Source organism: Candoia aspera, chromosome 2 (genome assembly GCF_035149785.1).
Source record: "Candoia aspera isolate rCanAsp1 chromosome 2, rCanAsp1.hap2, whole genome shotgun sequence".
NCBI classification, from domain to species: Eukaryota; Metazoa; Chordata; class Lepidosauria; order Squamata; family Boidae; genus Candoia; species Candoia aspera.
In genome coordinates, this window is record NC_086154.1 from 20958460 (window position 1) to 20977722 (window position 19263).

A 19263-nucleotide genomic window follows, 5' to 3' on the forward strand; every position below is an offset into this window, starting at 1 on the left:
AAGACAGGAAACAGTTTTTGGTATTGTTTAACCAGAATCACTTTCATTTATCAACAGGACTCAGATGAAGCTCTGACAGTATTGTAGATCATAGTACTGCGTGGTTATGGATAGTTCTGAAGAGTTCACAAAACTCTCTCACCAATAGGTTATCAATCTTCAATAACTATGTTAATAGAATCACTTTTTTCAATACCTGCACCCTTCTACATTATGCCTACATTACTCCTCTTTTAAACCTTTTTTGCTTTTACGTTGTGTGATTTTCTACCTCTTTTGTGTATTTAAATTTCACCAGATCATGTTTCTGTTACCCATCATTTGCCGTTAGCATTCCTTCAAGTTCAACAGTTAACTGTTTCCTTCTTTCTAGCAGGTGCCTCAACAATTCTGTCACCACCAGCAGCTCCTGGTCCTCCTCCTAACTTGGATGTGCCAACCCCCCCTGAGCTGCAGCCTGTCAACAGCACAAGCAGGAGCTCCTTACTCAGTTCCATTCAGAATTTCCAGAAAGCAGCTTTGAAAAAAACAGAAATCTGTGACTACAGTGCTCCCAGAATCAGCTGAAATTGTTTACAAATCAAATTGAATATATTTTCTATTTCTGTTCTCAGAACCAGTCTTTCTTGTAATAATTTGATCTAGCCACTCTTTGTTTAGAGCCATTTCAGTTTTTTCCCCTCGAAGTAATTTAATTGAATAAGGACTGTATCAGATTCCTTTGCTATGTTGGAGGGTGAAAAGATCCCATTCAGAGGAATTGTTTTGTGGAACCTTGTTTGGAATAGATACTATTTCTTCTAACAGAGTGACCGTTTATCTTCTGAGACCTGCTTTCAAAAACAGTTGAACTATAAACCCTGGCCCATTGATGTTGGCTGTACTGTACGAAGTTAGTTCAGCTATGCTAGAAATTATGGCAATGCTGAGATTGTTTTTTCCCTGCAAAATGCAGGCAGTCCATGGATTATTCAAAGTCTAGAAGTACATCTCCCAATAAAACTCAGTTTAGAAAGGGAGCATTGATTGATTGATTGTAAACCGCCCAGATGGGAGGAAATGGGCGGGGACAAACTGGAGAAATAAATTAAAATCATAACGCCATTAGACTTGGGGTTAAGTTGGATCTCAAGCTATTTACATATGCAGGATTTCCATTAATTCAAATTTAACCTCAGTGTATAATTTATTATTGGGCTGGGTGTTCAAAAAAAGCTACTGTTTTAGTAGGAAAAAACATCCTTTTTCTGATTTGTTCAAAATCTTAAATTGCACTTTAAGGATTATTAGTAATCCATTTTTAAAGTCAAGTATATATCGGTGTTTGTTCCTATGCAGACAATGTCGTGTAGAGGAGTTCATGTAGTCTGTGATATACTCATATTTTTATTAAAACATCAATAGAATTTCATTGGTGTTGGAAGAAAATAAATCTGCTTAATCTTTCAGTAGTACCACTCCTAAACATGGTGAAACATGAATGCCTTGCAGGTTTGAAAGTCCAGTTGATGAGTACCGCAACCCTATATTCATGAAGCTGGGATGGGGAAAGATCTTGGTTACAGCTACTGCATCTAAAACTATCTTCAGCTTACAGGAAAGAATAGCAGAGAGCTTGACAATGCTCATTGTGGAACAAAGTGAGAAGTACAACACTGATACATTTTAGTTGATATCTTTATATCTTTATTTCAAGCTACGTAAGTTACAAAATAAGCAAAAGCTGATTCTTGATAAGGTAGGGCTGTTCATCAGAACAAACCTGATCTCCACACCAATAACGAGACACTTCACCCAACAATGAAAGTTCTTTAATAATTCAATTCCTTTGCATTTGCTTCTCGAGAGGGAGGCCGTAGGGTCTGTAACAAATACAGTTTCTATTATCACTTCCTTTTGTAACGCCTCTCCCCAATCCACGTTCAATATAAGGTGCAGCTCTGGATACAACAGCTTGCAGTATACTCCATAAATAATATGTTGTTAAAGATAAAATTCTCAAACAGGATTTGCACACAAGATTTAGATACCGAGTGTCTTCTTCACAGCAAGTATTATGTCCTTTACTTGCGGTATGCAGTTTTCCTCTAGGATCTTTGCATAAGGCATAGGCACGTCTGCACCTGTGACACGAACAACAGGTGCATCCAAGTGGTTGAAAGCAGGACCTGAAATCAGAAGAACTGATTGAAATTCATCCCTCGAGTGTAAGAAATTGGATGTTTTCAGATAGTTGCCTGGCATATCTAAGAAACTGCTTGCGAAAGTTCAGGGAACCAAGAACCTGCATCCCCAAATGTAAAGCTATCATTTCTCTTAGAAAACAAGATAGAAAGATGTACAATGGCCACTGATACAGAGTTCATGTAAAAAAAATTAAAGGACTATATATTCTTTTTAGGTTGAAAATACGGGGGTTTGTAAGTTTGAAGGCTCTATTATCCATTTAGTATAAGGGTGCACAGACTTGATCTTTATCAAAAGACTGCTATCGCAGATGGGATGGCCTGTGCAGTCTAAAACGAAACACACTACAGGTAGTCCTAGCTTAGCAACAATTGGGGCCGGAATTTTGGTTGTTAAGCGAAGTGGTCATTAAGCAAATCTGACCCAGTTTTACAACCTTTTTTGCAGTGGTCGTTAAGCAAACCATGAGCACTAAGTGAACCATGTGGCTGTTAAGTGAATCATGTTCCCCAGATTTTGCTTGCCAGAAGCCAACTGGGAAGGTCACCACATGACTATATGATGATGCGACAGTTATAAATGTGAACCAGTTGCCAAATGCGATCATGTGACCACAGGGACGCTGCAGCAGTCATAACTCTGAGTCATAAGTCATTTTTTTCAACACCCTTGTAAGTCCAAACTGTCACTAAACTAATGGTTGTTAAGTGTGGACTACCTGTATAATGAAGGGTCACAGCATTGGAAGCTTCAAAGAAGAGAGAGTAAGCATTCTGATTTTAGGAACCACCACCATAATACAGACTCCCCAAATACCTTCCATAATCCTGGCACAAATTTCAGCTCCTACCCCAAACTGGGGCCAGCCACCTTCTACTGTTACAAGATTATTTGTCTTCATGACGCTAGATTCGATGGTTTCAACATCCATTGGCCGAATAGTACGAAGGTTTATAACCTATGGGAAAGAGTTGAGAAGTCAACTAGTTGTCAATTCCATCTCGGGAATAAATGGAGATCATAACTTTCTCTTAGTAAATAGAGCCAAATTCACAGAATGGTACTGTTCCCCATTTCTGCACCACTGAAAATTTTTTAGTTTGGAAAATCTTGGAAGTGATTCAGGGATTGCAGGTGATGTCCTTGTAAGTATCTACCATATCTGGTTATTAATATGTATCTGCAAATATGTGAATGACAGGTAACTGAGATTCCCATCAAAGCTGGTTTCTAAAGCTGCTTCTGCTTGACTAAGTAGGTGCAGCCAAAGAACCGGCAGTACTCAACACGTGTTTGAAAGGTAGGGAACAAGTTCTGAAGATGTCTTTTCTGCGAACTGTATTCCAGTAGAATAATTCATACCTCACATTCCACTCCATCTTTGGCAAGGATAGTAGCTGCTTCTAGACAGTGGCTAACAGGTCTTGAGTGAGCCACTAAGGTAATATGGGTTCCTGAAACAAGAGATTGAAGACTGAGAGCTGTAACATGGGCAAAGATCTGTGTTCTAAATTCAAATTCTTTAAAAAAGGATCATCGAATAGTCACCATCATGTCAACTTTTAAACTTTCGAAGTGAAGATGAACCAATTACCTCAAAAATATATAACTTTCTTGCTAAGAAGTAAGCCTAGCATTATCAAAACAGTGTAGGAGAAGTAGGAGTTTGTTATTACTGTACTGTCAAATGTAGGGGCTGAAACTCTCCTACCTCAGCGAATTAGGAGAATGTCTATATTTATGAATAATGTTTTAGAACCATCTAGAAACAAGAAGGGGGAAATTAATTTTAAAAAGGAGATCAATGATTTTTTTATGTATTCTCCCATCACCAAATTTTTAAAAGGTGACGGGCCAAGGGGGAGCGTACTTACAATACGGGAGTGTATATACCAGGCAAAGCTAGCCAACGGAAGGATCAATCAGACACACTCAAAAGCTACCTCTCAAAAAGCAAAGGAGGAGGAAGGAGCATTAGGTATGTTCGCCACCTTTATTTATTTATTATCTCTATCGTCATTGTCTTCGTTTTGTGTTGTTTTCTTGTTTTAATGTTTTTAACAATTTGTAAACTGCCCAGAGTCACTGGGAGTCAGGCGGCATATAAATTCAGTAAATGATGATGATAAGTTTTTTTTTAAAAAAAAAAGATTCTGCCTGATTTTAAAAACTGCATCATCAGAATCTCTCTTTTTAAAAAAAATACTTGCAGAATAGAGCAAACTGTTTAAAAAACAAGTGGTTCAGGTGCTGAGCTAGAAACCAGGAGTCTGAGAGTTCTAGTCCCGCCTGAGGCATGAAAGCTGGCTGGGTGACTTTGGGCCAGTCACTCACTCTCAGTCCAACTCACCTCACAGGGTGGTGGTTGTGGGGAAAATAGGAGGAGAAAGGAGTAATAGGTATGTTCATCGCCTTGAGTTATTTATAAAAATAATAGAGGCGGGATAGTAAATAAATAAATAAATACTTGGAAAGGTTAAATGCAAATAGCTTGTTTGCTTACCTTGCCTTTCTATCTTGGCCTTTCCAATAGGAACAATGAAATCTTTTGAAAGTGCCTCCTCAGACAACTCAAAGGACACACCATACATTAACTCATTTTCCAGCATGACAACTATGAGGGAAAAAAAGAGAAGTACACTTCAATCACTGTCAAATTCTTCTGCCCAACACAGATTACATTTACAGTGAAAAACTCTTAAAACATGTCACAATAGCGGTCTGCACATTACCAACTTGATACTGTGGAGTGAAACCAAAAGTACAAAGTAACATCCTGATGAAGCAGATGCAATGTGCGAAGAGTTCATGTTAGTCCCAAAAGTCAAAATACTGCAGTGTGTGCGCGCGCGTGCAATGTAAAATTCTGAGGATGCCTTAGATATTAAAGTGTTTGGAATAGTCAAATGGGAATCAGGACTGTATTAGAGGCTCAAGCATTAAATGTTTCAAGCCTGAACTAGTTGATCTGCATCTGAAACCAGTTACTCCATCTTTACCAAGTATTCCAGCCATGAAACAGCCTTTAACTTTTATTTCACAAGTGAAACTCACCTAATTCAAACTGGATTTTCAGTTTAAAAAAAGACAAGTAAACCTTGCCACTTTTCAAAGTAAATCTGTGCAAATACTGTAGTGTATAAATTCTATAGTAAAGGTAAAGGTTTCCCTTGACATTAGGTCCAGTTGTGTCCGACTCTAGGGGGCGGTGCTCATCTCCGTTTCAAAGCCGAAGAGCCGGCGTTTGTCCGTAGACACTTCCGTGGTCGTGTGGCCGGCATGATTACACAGAACGCCATCACCTGCCTGCCGAAGCGGTACCTATTAATCTACTCACGTTGGCATGCTTTCGAACTGCTAGGTTGGCAGGAGCTGGGACTAGCAACGGGAGCTCACCCCGTCACGCGGATTCGAACCGCCGACCTTCCAATCGGCAAGCTCAGCAGTTTAACCCGCAGCGCCACCACGTCCCTTTTGTTTTTATTCTATACAGCATATGAAATGTTAGGGATGTGGAAACTCCAAGCACCTCGTGTTACAGGTTATTAATCCTTTGGGAGAACAGAACACTCCTGAAACTTTCAGACAATGTTTGCTTAGAATCCGAAGTCAAAGGGTTAAATAGCAGCTCTTCTGAACTGGTTCCTATAACAAATGTATACAAAGTGACTTCCTGTGTACTTTTCCTGATACATTATCCCTCTGCCCATAAAAGTTTGCCTCTGAAAACCATCAGGTGTCTTCCAACCATCCTCCTTCAAAATTCTAGTCGTATAATAAGAACACCTGTACTGATTGTCCAGTATATTAGTTTAGGCCTGCACAATTATAAACCATCTGGATATGAAAAATTTCATGAAAACAAATTTAAATTCCTGAGTCTGGAAAATAGGTTGCTATTGTGAAAGTTACCTTGGGCTCATCTTGGCTTGTTGCATCCTGGCCATAAGATGCTGGGATTATTAATACAGAGTTGGAGGTTTTCTAATATAAAATCAGCAATTCATACAGGTAGTCCTCATTTAGCGACTGACTCATTTAGGGACCATTCGCAGTTACAATGGCAATGAAAAAGTTAAGTTTGCAACCAATCTTCACATTTACAACCTTCACAGGTCTGTAAAGCAATGGAAAAATTAAGATCATAAGCACAGTCGTGGTTTCACTGAGCGACTGCTTCGCTTAACAATCGAGTTGCCGGTCCCAACAGTGGTTGCTAAATGAGGACTACCTGTATTTCAGATCAAGTAGAAGTAGCAGTAGTAAAAGAAAGGCTTGTTTAAAGGATATCAGGGTGCATTCTTTTGTTCATTTAGTATTATTTATGAATAGCTTTTTTGGTATAATGATTTCCAAGTCAATAAGCATAAATACACAATTCTTGCCAATACAAATCTAAAACCAAAAGCAGTGAAACTCTAACAAAGCAGAAAAATAATCTGCTTAAATCTAGTTACTCCATGGCCAACACATTCCCTCCAATTTCCTACTGAAATCTGGAATATTCAGCATAGAATTGCTGTTACAACTTCAATTTGCATAAGAAAGTGCAGAAAATGTTTGATGCAGATAAGATGTAAAAAGACAATGCATTCACATTACATAGCGATTTCTTGGGTTTGTTTACCTGGGTTATCATCCCTGATTGATGCTTTAAGGAGACCTTTTGCATCCTCTGCACTCCAAGGACTGACTACTTTCAGTCCAGGACAATGCCCATACCAGGCCGCAAAACACTGTGAATGCTGGGCTGCTACTCCTGCTGAGGCACCATTTGGACCCCTGAAAACAATAGGGACGGGTACCAACCCAGAAGACATATAGTAGGTTTTGGCAGCTGAGTTTATAATCTGATCAATAGCTTGCATGGAGAAATTGAAGGTCATGAATTCACAAACAGGTCGCAAGCCAGCCTGATAAAACAAACCACATGAATTAATATTAAGAGACAAACTGACATAGTCTATTGCTGCTTATTCCCTCTTCCCTTTCTTTCTTCTATTCATTTTCTATGTCTGATTTGAGCTGCCAGCCCTTTGAATACAGAACTGCCGTACCTGTTCTTTGAAGTCCTTGCTGCTCTCTGAGCCTTGTTGTTTTCTTGCAGACATTTCATTGTCAGACTAGGCAACATCTTCCAAGAATGTTCCAAGATGTTGCCTAGTTTGGCAATGAAACGTCTGCAAGAAAACAACAAGGGTCAGAGAACACCAAGGACTCCACAGTTCAACCCTGAGCTACAATTATCCTCTTCGATTGATACCTGTTCTTTAGAAATCATCAGACTCTTTTAAAGAACCATGTGTGTGTGTGTGGTGCGTGTATATAAAAACTAAGTTGCCTTTAAAGCTATTTAAAATACATTTCTTTATAACATATGGAAGCTACATACCATGGCAGCACCAACAGCAATTCCAGTAAATCCCATCTAGGGAAGGAAAACAAGCAAACAAAGGGTTTAACAAACACTCAAACCATTACTTTATGAAATAAGACTTACAGATACTGATGAACTCATTTGCAAGCAAGTTTGTTTAAAACCAAATACTAAAATAAAAAGATTGAAAAATATTTTCTGAATTCATACCTCTGATATAGGAGTGTCTATTATCCTCTTATCTCCATATTTCTTCCAAAGTCCTCTGCTAATCTGTAGATTTGAAAAAGGAGGTCAAACTGCTGCTAAAACAATGTCCTTTTAAGTAATGTACTAGTTAGACTGCAGGGCTTACCTTGTATGCACCATCATACTGTGCAACTTCCTCTCCAAGCAAAAAAACTTTCTCATCCCTCTCTATCTCCTCATCTAAGGCTTGGTTTAAAGCATCACGGACAGTGACCTGTGATGACAGAGAGATCTAGGTCAAAATCCATTAACCGTTACTTGTAGTTACTGTCCTCTGAAAAAGGAAGACTGCAGTATTTTAACTGGAAATTGGAATTTCTGTAGTTGAGAGCAAGTATTTTATGTTGATCTGAGATCTTACTCAGTAGGATAGGATAGGATATCCTTCATTCTGGAGTAGAAAGGATAGGATATCCTTCATTCTGGAGAACAAATTATTGAAGAGGTAGAAGTTATCTGTCTCAGTTCTATGCAGGGGAAAACATTAGAATGGTGCCCATGCTTGGAGAATACAGATTTTCCTTTTGCTACATTGGCACTTAAAAGGAGGAAAGATCATGTGGTTATTATGGAACTTTCTGAATTATTCTGTACTATTTTTTAATGGATGTTAACATTGTTTTGTGCATTTTCATGTTAAGCCCTGATTGGTTAATGCTTATTGATGCAATAAATTGCAGTTGTCTGGGTTTATACATTAAACTAAGGCAGAAACAATGGTTTACAAATCACAATGCCTAGATTCAGGAAATATGCTAAATTAAGACTAAGGAAATCACATTTTGAGCTAGCATGAATCATGAATTAATTTTTTCCTGGCTATTAGTAACACCTAGGTTTATTCTCTGAATAGTAATAGCACTCAAGACACAGTCTACAGCAACCTTTCTCAACCTTTTTACCCTGGAGGAACCCTTGAGTAATTTTCAGGTCTCAAGGAACCTCTGCAAAAAATATGAAAACTTCACAATTTCATATTTCACACTTCTAACCTACACAATCCACCTTTTACAATGTTTACCACAGCAGCAAAGTGGCAGGCCCAGCTGTAGTGTATAAAAATTCCCACTACTGTAATCACTAAAACGGTATGGTGTGCAAAGTTTAAAATACTGTGTTTATTTTTTTAATCACAACCTCAGAATGCACACATACTGGGGTTAAACTAATATCTCTCCCATGCCGCTCTCTGGTGGTGGTCCTATAGATATGACTGCAGTAACATCATGCCTTTAATGTATAACTGCTGAGCTGCTCCAGAAATAATCAGTTGTGTCAAAAATGTCTGAAAAATCCAGAAGGATCATTATGCTAGCATTCCTTATTTCTAACCAAGGCTATTTCCATGTTACATTTAGGCCTGAAGACTGACTGGATGTATATAAGTAATGGTCTCCTTCCAAGCACATTTGCAGTTGGATGGTCACTACTCACTAAAGCACCCTGTTACAGAAAAAAAGTATTTCCAACAGGATACTAGCTTATCAAAATCTCAGGGTCCAGGGACAAGTAATACCACTACCTCCTTCATTCTGATGGACATAACTCCTTCACACAGAGGCACCAGCCACATAACTAGATCCTTTCTGCAGGTACTGGTAAATATCTAGAGAAGACAAAGTTAGCATAATCCCTGCAAGCATCATGGCCACCTCTTTGGTCTGATAAAATTGAAACAGATCCCACAAACTTTTATGAATTATTGTGGCATCTCTGTTTACTAAGATGGTGTTTGGAAGGACCACCAATTTTTAGTTTGGTGGGATGGACTGTTTTAGGATGCAGTATAAAATTGATAGAAAGTCTGAGATTATCAGAATAAGGAATTAAAAATAAGGCCTGAACAAGTGGCTACAGAGATATTGTGGAAGTGGATGGTATTTGATTATGTGATCTGCCTGTGTTTGGCTTACTGGTTCAGAGGTTCATCTAGTCTATTGGTGTTAATAATACTGGCTACTGGACTGAGTTACTGCTTTATGTAGCAATGTAGACTGAAATAAATTCCTTGCCATCAATATGGAAGTTGCTCTTAAGGTTAGAATGGCAACGGCAGAGGAGAACGCAATGTGGCAACTGCCATTACTGAGGGACCACTCAGCTGCAGCGAGAGCTGGAGCTGATACAAGGGAGCAGTCGAAGCCACTTCTGAGACTTTTTTTCCCCAAAAGGAATGTCACCAGACAGCACAGGAAGCCTCATGGTTTATAGAACAACATAGGATTTGGTCCTGTCTCCCTTACTGTTTAACATCTATGGGAAGCCACTGGGAGAGGTTATCCGTCGGTTTTTGGCCAGACCAATGATGCTGTGGAAGTCTTGTTCTGGTGTCCAGAGGCTGGAAGGTCTGGATAGGACAAAACAGGCTGAAGTTGAACCTTCACCTTCAGACCTGCTGATTGTTCATGAAGACCTATTGTTTGTTCATCTAAATTCTCACTCTGTTCCAGTGTTGCCTCTTGAGAGAGCAAGTCTGTGAACTGGGGATCTTCCTGGACTCTCAGCTACTACTGGACAGGCAGGTAGAGAAAAGTTACCCAGCTCCAGTCATATCTGGAGTAGGACCTCAGAACAGTAATACATGCCCTATTTGCTTAGATTACTGTAATACACTCCATATGGGTCTGCCTTTGAAGACTCCCTGGAAACTACAATTGGTACAGAAAGCAGTGGCCTGCTTATTGGCAGGGTTTAGAGGACAGGAGCACATAGCACCTGTACCTGTGAACCTGCACTGGTTGCCTATAGGTTGCTGGATGCACTTCGAAGTGCTATTTTTTACCTATAAAGCACTTAGGGACCTGCAGGAGTGCCTTCTCCAACTCAAATTGACCCATCCAGTATATTTGTCCCAGGACAAGCTATTGGTTGCTCTCCATTTCTGTGAAATAAGAGGTGCTGAGGCCCGGAGGCATCACTTTTCAGCGATAGCCCTATTTTTAAGGAACAGCCTCCACTGACCAGAGTTTTTCAAACTTGGCAACTTTAAGATGTTCGCTGGGGAATTCTAGACATTGAAGTCCACACATCTTAAAGTTGCCAAGTTTGAAAAACACTGATTTAGAGGTCAGACTTGCCCGGTAGTTAATTAGTTGTTACCATCTGTTATTATTGTTCATGTTTATAATCAATTGGGTTTGATGATGGTCCTGTCAATAAAAATGTCATTAGTATTATTATTATTATTGTTATAGTTATGTTTTAATATATCATTCTATTTTAATTATTACTATACATATTTTGTTGACATATTACTGTGGATGTTTTAATTATTTCCCTTCTTGTAAATTACCAGGAGTCTTTGGTAGTTTTGATAGCATGCAAATGTAATGAATAAATCCAGAGAAGACACGAATGATTTCATTCTCAAAATGATTAGTAAACCAGCCATAGTAGATTTAGTGGCCAGTTAAGTCTGCTTCAGGACTAGCTTTGAACAACCTGCCCACCTTCTGAAAATGTCCTACTAGGTACTTCACAGATTATACAGTGACAGTGGAAAAATAAGTTATCTTTGCTGCTGCTAGGCTGTGAAGCTATTTTATACTTTGCAAAGCAAGTCAAGACTATACTGACCACAATTCAGACAAACAAATAATCACAACAAACTACATGCTACTCACTACTTTTCTACCTGTATTTGCACAGCCTACAATGTCTCCCTCCCTTTTCTTTAGTGAATATTCTGTCAAGATACACAAATAGTTCTAATTTCTCTCCATTCATCTTATAATCATTTACTCCATTTTCCCAGTCAAGCACAACTACATACCTCTTTGCCACATTAACTGCCAGATCCATTTTCCTTGTAGCATCACACAATCTAATATTTGCTGCAAGTTATTCAGGTTCTTAGCCATCAACATGATATTGTCTGCATACAAAAGTACATAGGCATTCACACACCCCAAAACACATCTGCAAAGTCACTAGCATTCCCTAGACATTTATCAATAATACATTAAACAACTTTTTTCAATTCATATCTGGTAATACACTTCCTTGAAATTGTATTATTTCAATAACAATCTTTCTAAACTGGAGGGCTAGATTTGTTGTACAGGCAGTCCTTGGTTAATGATGGCAATTGGGACTGGAATTTCTGTCACTAAGCAACACAGTCATAAAGCATGACATCACATGATTGTGCCACTTAGCAGCAGAAATTTCAGTCCTAATTACCATTGTTAAGTGAATCTTGTGACATCGTTAAATGTGACATCACATGGTCGCCATTTGCAACCTCCTGCCGGCTTCCCCATTAAGTATCCTTGTGGGAAGCTGGCAGTGAAGGTCGCAAATGGCAATCACATGACTATGGGATGCTACGATGTTGTAATTGTGAGCTGGACACCAAGCGCCTGGATCGCAATCACATGACTGCAAAGATCCTGCAACAGCCACAACTATCAGTACCAGTTGTATATACCATTCATTCAGCGCCGTTGTAAATTCAAACAGTTTCTGAATGAGTGGTCATTAAGCCAGGACCATCTACATTAGCATTTTTGGTGGCAATACCCATTCCTTAAAGTTCTATTATCCTAATTACAATCTTTCTAAACTGGAGGGTTAAAATTAGCATTTTTGGTGGCAATACCCATTTCAGCTGATTTTGGTTGAAGATTTTTGGAGAAATTACATAAAGTTATCTCTTTTCTCCCAGGACATATAAAATGGCACAACACAACAAACAGATGTTATTAGGTGCCAGATTTAATCTGGAATTATACAGAAAACTGCAGTAACTCTGTCTGAAAAATTAAACACAGCAAATTTACTTATTCGCATCTGCTCTTCCTTTAGATCAACCAAGTAATCCCCAATTAGGTTACCTTCGTCCAGACAAGTATCTTTTCGGCTAGAAATGATTCAAAGTCCTGTCCCTAATTTGGGAGAAATTGACCTTTGCTTCCGCGTGTTTTAACCTTTCCTTACAGTTCGCTCTGGTACTAGCTCCCGTACCTGAGCAGCAGCAGGCCCAGACGACCGGAAGCCTCGCTGTGGAAGTGCCGAGAACCCTCCGGCTCCCGGCCTCCGTACACACCGGACAAGAGCCCGCAGTGACCACGACGCCATCTTGAACCTGCCCTCTACCCGGCGCGCCGCTGTGCGTAACCCTTGAGTCGCCCACCCATCCGCCTTCGCGCTCCACAGTCGCCTAGTAACCAGGCAAGGAAAGGGCTCTCGCGAGGTTGAAACAACGAGAGCTGCCCCTGTAGCTAGTTGCTAGTATCTTTTTGCTCCGCTTCCGCCCTCAGTTGAGAACTCTGGGATTCCGACGTCATACGAGAATATTGTCCTGCGGTAATTCGTGGCGGTCGCGGAAAGTTGGCTGGATGAGAAAAAAAAAAATCTGCGTTATTATCAAACCTGCCTTGGTTTGGCATCACAGAAAAGAGCCCAGAATTTCAGCCAGATAATGGAGAAAGCCGAACATGTGTTTCTTTGATGGACTCAGAGCTGATATTACCAAGTCGGAGCCCCTATTAAAAAATCCCACTATGACCCAATTCCAGGACAGCTTATATGTATCTGGGTGGATTTCAGACAGAAAAAGCCACACAGTTAATAAAGAAAAGGCGGGTTCAGAGGCGGCGGCTGGAACGGCCTCTTTAAATGTAAATGATTATTTAAGGATGATTTACATAACTTTGCTCACTCCGCAAGGGAATAAGGTGATAGGGATATCTGTAGGACTCTTAAGACTGAAGCTTTAGAATGGAAGTCCATCTAAGATTATTGAGCCGTCACATTAGAACTCATCTGGAAAAGACATTTGCTTTCTTCGCTGGGAAAGACGTTTTATTTACAGTTGTTTTGCAAAAAGAAAGAGTAGGATGAATGGAATACACTTCCCAATGACATTTTGGAAATGAAGCCCATTCATTGTTGCAAGTTCTGTTACAAGTATATGAAAATGCATTATATGCAGGGCAAAGACCTGGTGGCAATTATTAGAAAACCCGTATTTCAGTTCTAGCTGAACTGGTTAAACACCACTACCTTGGTCTTCTAGTATTCACTATGAACGATGTACCCTTTCGGTCCGGTTTCAGCCAAACATCTTCCCAGGCAATGGAACAAACGAATTTCTCTGTACTTTCACTCTTGCTGCCTTTCTTTTGTATATGGGAGCAACAATGGTATTCTTCCAGTTGTCAGCCATAGATACAATTTCTGCACATACATTAAACAAATCCCTCAGCCACTCCATATGCAAACCACATTCCTATTGCATTTACACCATCTACATCTGCATACATAACCTGTGCCTCTTTTAAGAATAAATCATTCTTTGCTCTTCAACCAGATTCCTTGCAACTTACTTTCTTTCACATTACACAGTGTCTTTCTCTCCTTGATTTTTGAAATAATCACTCATATGCATGTTTTTTTCTCATCCACAGCATCTTTTCTGTCATCATTCCACCAAGCATCCTTTTTCATAATTTCTTGTTAGCATAACTCCAGACAGTTCTGTGACACTCAGCAACACAATTATTTTCACTCTGTTCCAAGCAGCTTTTATACTTTCTTTACAGCAACTTTCCATTAATTATGTTGGGAGATTAAACATTGTAGTTGTAAGCTGCCCAAAGTCATTCCAAATCTAGTAATACATAAATCTAAGGAGGCCATTCAAAGCTAAACTGATTGATGGTACATTCAGTAAAACCAAAGAGGAGCTTGTGGGAAATCTCACACACTCATCTTAAGAGGTCATGGCACCACAAAGTTTGAGAATCCCTGTTGTAGTATATAGGACTCATGCTTCATGCATTCACTGTATTTTCCCTCTTGTTTATTTTTGTTCCATGTCCACTTATTGCCAATATCTACTTTTTATACTACCAAAAATGGCCTATTCCACACTCAGAATATCTTATTTCCTTTGTCTCCTTCATTTGTTTTGTCAGTTTTTCATCAAAAACAATCAGGTCAATCATTCTTTTAGATTCATTCCTTTTTCATGCATACATATGAAGAGACTTATTTTAAATCACATAGTCAGAATATACTTTTTTCTAACCAGATGCTTGCCAATCATCATTTTCATTCATAGTTGGGTCTCCAAATGGTCCAGTAACTTTATTCTCTTATCTCATTTTCACCCATTGGTGTTTTCCATGCAGCACATTCATTCAAAATATTGCATCATTTTCCCCAAACTTATTTCAGGTTCTGCCATTATCATTATTCATTATTCATATAGTACAATCTTCCTTTTAGTTGCACAGACATGCATTTCCTTCCTTCTTTTTCATTTCATTTATGAATTCATATACTTCATCATCTATTTCTCTTAGGTTCTCACAAAATGGGTCCACAGATATTGACATCTTCTGTCCATCACAGGTTTGGTTAATCAAAACTTTCACATACCACTTTTTAGATTAGACGTCAAAATCTTGATGAACATACCAGCCTTAGTTATACCAGTAGCATGTGCAGCATTTCCTGCAAATAGTAAAGATATGCCAGTTTTGTTATATTTTGGCCAGAATGCATCAATGCAACCAGTTTTACCCAAAGCATGCTTGTGCTATTCCTCACAAACCAGGATCTCTAAGACAGAGATTCCTTGCAAGCCAACAGATTATTGCCATTTCCCACCAACTAAAAGGTTGGATATTTCAACAAGGCAACAATCTAGAACATACCTCCATAAGATGCTTGCACAAAAGTTTTGGAATGGCCTTCATAATCCCAGTCTTGAATATTATTGAAAATCTTTTGAGAGATTCTAAGCTCACAGTGCATGCAGGAAGGCCTAAGAATATTTCAGAGCTAGAAGAATTCTGCAAGGAAGAATGGGAAAAATTCCAAAAAAACAAAAGCAAGAATAGAAGGGCTCTTGGGTACAGAAAACACTTGGAAGCTGTTATTTCTGCCAAGGATGTGTTAAAAACTACTGACTGAAAGGGTATTCAAACTTTTGCACTTGCCACATTGACTGTTTTCTTATTTTGAATATGTCAACAGCCGCACATGAATAGTAAGTATGTGTTCAGATTTTCAGAAAGATATTATGTTTAACTCTGTACCTTGTAGAGGTTGTGCCAGCTTCTATTCATTTAGGGATTCATGGAAACATGGAATGTGACCCGTGGTGCCTGCACAATGTACAAACTCAGGATGCAGCAAATTCCCAACTGTCTAGACCAGCAAACCACACTAAATTGGTTGGTTGGTCTGTTAATTGGCTTATTTATTTCTTTGTTTCTGGATTACAGGAGAAAAATGATGGGGACAAAATTATTCCCTGTGGAAACATGTTTTTGCAACAACTTTATTATATGTTATCACATCAGCCCTCCTAAGAATTCAAGGCCATCAGACAGCCCCTCTGCAACCCCTGGCTCCAATTCATCCAGAGAAAGAGAAACAACAATTCTTAGGACTTTAAACATTGGTTCTTGTGTTTTGCTTTCCTTTGTTTTCCACCTCTTGTAGATTGTAAACCTGAGGGCAGAGGCTATCTCTAGGAGCCCTTCTGGCTGGTGGACTATAAAGTGCTTTAAATAAATAACAGTTATAAATAAATTAGGATACGACATATCCAGTTGGAAAAAAACTTCTCTGTTGGCCATAGATGAGAGCTATGCAGAGCTGAATGGGCAACTTTGGCCAGCCACTCACTTTCAGCCTGACCTACCTCAGAGGGCTGTGTTATTATGTTTTCTACTACAGATTAAGGTTACTATGGTAACTAATCATTTTGGCTGGGTGAAGAGGTTGAATTTAATTGTCCCCTTTTCACGTGTTAATGGTTGCATTGCCTAAGGGGAAGAACTTGCCTGGACTTGCTTTAGTTTCAGTTTCCCTTCTGTGTAGGCTTGCAGAGAATATGCAGCTGAGAGAAATCTCTCCTCTCAGCAAACAGCCTTTAAATATGTCTGTTTTCTGTAAATAAAATTATTTTTATAGAAATGCCTGGTGTGTGACTTTTCTGATCTCTCCTGGGCCAAATGCTTTCTAGCACTCTGCCAACAGGCTGTTCTTAGATAAAGTCAGGGGAAACCCACTTTGAGCTGTCAGAGAAAAGATGAGATATAAAGGCAATACATAAAAGATCTGAGTTGTAATACCACTAATAACACACAGCTCTACTGTAGATAAGACGCAGCTCTACTTATTTTCTGCAGCCAACCAAGGTAGGCTATGGAATTCCAAAATATGTAGATGGAAGTGGTTTGGTGATAGGTGCAGACTGAAAAGTTTAAATTTAGTGCAGACAAGACATACTTACTGTAGATAGTAGAGAAGTACATGGATCAAGATAGAGGAATAAGACAGGCAGGAGCAAGGCTGTTTCAGTATTTCTGAAGGATCTTGGTAGCTCATGTTACTCGAGAAATTTAGAAAATGGAAATAAATTCTGGGTCCTGATGCTTCTCATGACTGGGTGCAGACATGAGGTTAAACCATAATGTAGTGTGTTTGATTTTGGCTTAGAAAGTTACATGAATAGAACCAATGTAATACGTAAACTGTGGTTGATAGCACTGTACATTATATAACCCAGCCAACTGAGGTAAATTTAATAACTGGATTATTTAACTATGACTTGTATGATGTGCAAACAGTCTATAAGAACAGTTTTATCAAATATACTGGTTCTCAAAAGCATAGGCTACTAAATAGGAAAAATACTAGTATTTAGGACTAAATGATCAGACTTAACCAAAGGTACTGTTTTTTGAGAGCCTGGAAAATAAGAAAAAATAGTATTTTCTGAATAATTATACTTTTGTTTGATTGTACTCATTTCATTCAGTTATTTCCTTTCATGAACTTAAGTTAATAATATATGGAAGTGGTTGTTGACTTTCATTCTGACACTGTTATTCAGATATTTCTCTTATCATTAACTCAAAAATTGTATTGTTTTTACTCTAGAAAAACTTATTTAATAAAAATATGTATTAAAAAAGACACTCATTAAAGCCACTCTCTGGACTCAGTACAAGGAGAGTCATGTTAGCCTATGGTGGTAAAAAATCAGAAATCCCATAGCACCTTTTCTGACTAACGAATTTTATTAAAAGGCATAATTGCTCATGAGCTGAATCTCTCTTCCTCAGCTTCATGATTCTCTAGAACCAAACAACTACAGTCACTGAAAATTGTCATCTGAATCATTTGGTTCCTTGGGGAGTCCATGACTGAGAAATTTTGTGGCGGATGAAAACGATTGCTTGGAGCATCTTCTCAGTTTTTTCCCCAAAAATGTTCATCCCTGAGAATTCTTCTCTATATCAGTTTTACTTCCAGAATGGTAAAGAACCTCCCCACAAAACAGTGGCATAGACATTTCCACAGTACAAATACTGAAAGAGTCACCGAATTGGAGAGACCCACAATATAACGGAAGGCATAATTAATTCATTACGACAAGATGTGTGTCTCCAAACGCCTACTGCAAGGGCACAATGTTAGGAGAGGGGCATCTCACCGTCTCCTGTTTGAGAGTATCCCAGGCCATCGTGGGAAGTAACATGCTGGACTAAATTGGGTCTCATATACTGTATATGGAGATATATATGCAAACATGTGTACATTTCCTGAATAACCATAGCCTTGTTCAAGTGTACAGCCTGAGGGTATGAAAGCACCAAGTGGGAAGCAGTCTGGGAGGCATGAGTTGACCCAAGTCCAAACATCCCGGCAGGAGCTCTTTCTCTTCTGAGTTTGCAAGCCTGATGTCATGACCTGAAAGAGAATTTGGGTGCATTCAGGTGCAGTTCAGAAAAACGCTGTTAGAATGATGCGTTTAATAAGTCAGAGTCCCATAAACTGATATATAAACTCAAGAGCTGACTCAATATCCAAAGCCAAAATAGTAAGCCTGGGGCCTGGGGTGTGTGGTTAAGCGTGACATATTGTGATTATGTCGATTGTGCTGTTTAGTTTTATCTTGGCTGCTCTATTTATAACCTTTGTTTTGTTATTTATTTATTGAATTTATATAGTCCTTCATTTACATATGTGACTCTGGGCAGTGCACACAGTTAAAAAGAAACCAGAAACAATTAAAACAGAACCATTAAAAACAATTGGAATGATTAAAAACCATAAATATAAAACAAAAAACGGGGAATATGAAGTTATGATATTTTTACCTTGTTTTTATTCCCTGCTAGCTGCCCAGAGTCATATGTTTGAGATGGGTGGCCATATCAACCAACCAACCAACCAACCAACCAACCAAATAAATAAATAAATAAATGTTTTGGCTTGTCATGTTCTGGTGAATCACACATACAATATTTATTAATGTTTGGGTAGCTATTTGGCTCATTGTAATTTCTGTAATTAAAGATATTCATTCATTTTTATTACCACAGCTTCTATATTCTATTAAGCATTTTAGAGCACGAATGGAAGATGGATGGGAAAATCTACAAGAGACAGAAAAATGGGCTACATGGCGTGAAAACAGTTTA

At 38.8% G+C, this 19263-nt stretch overlaps 2 protein-coding genes across 4 annotated transcripts in view; one reads left to right on the plus strand and one right to left on the minus strand.

The window, feature by feature from the left end:
- PXK (PX domain containing serine/threonine kinase like) overlaps positions 1-1411 on the plus strand; it is a 51147-nt gene extending 49736 nt beyond the window's left edge. For 2 of the 3 annotated variants that reach the window (XM_063291493.1, XM_063291494.1), the window contains exon 18: positions 377-1411. In XM_063291493.1, the coding sequence (XP_063147563.1) occupies positions 377-567 (191 nt within the window). In that variant the 3' untranslated portion in view covers positions 568-1411. Of the gene's footprint in view, positions 1-373 lie in introns of all 3 variants that reach the window. The other variant, XM_063291492.1, reaches the window with a different exon arrangement.
- A 266-nt stretch (positions 1412-1677) lies between these two features.
- Positions 1678-12937, minus strand: PDHB (pyruvate dehydrogenase E1 subunit beta). The gene is made up of 9 exons (XM_063291499.1): positions 12779-12937; positions 7920-8027; positions 7775-7837; positions 7580-7615; positions 6815-7100; positions 4691-4801; positions 3550-3641; positions 3004-3145; positions 1678-2168 (listed from the first exon to the last, which is right to left on the minus strand). The coding sequence occupies exons 1-9, from the start codon at positions 12890-12892 to the stop codon at positions 2023-2025; spliced, it is 1098 nt and encodes a 365-aa protein (XP_063147569.1). The 5' UTR covers positions 12893-12937; the 3' UTR covers positions 1678-2022.
- Between the last annotated feature and the right edge of the window lie 6326 nt (positions 12938-19263).

Coding starts and splice junctions, on each gene's coding strand:
- PDHB (XM_063291499.1), bottom strand. CDS start 12,892: ATGGCGTCGTGGTCACTGCGGGCTCTTGTCCGGTGTGTACGGAGGCCG. Junction 8,028..12,778: donor CTGGGCCTGCTGCTGCTCAG/GTACGGGAGCTA, acceptor CTGTCATCACAG/GTCACTGTCCGTGATGCTTT. Junction 4,802..6,814: donor AATCAGGGATGATAACCCAG/GTAAACAAACCC, acceptor TTTCCCTCATAG/TTGTCATGCTGGAAAATGAG.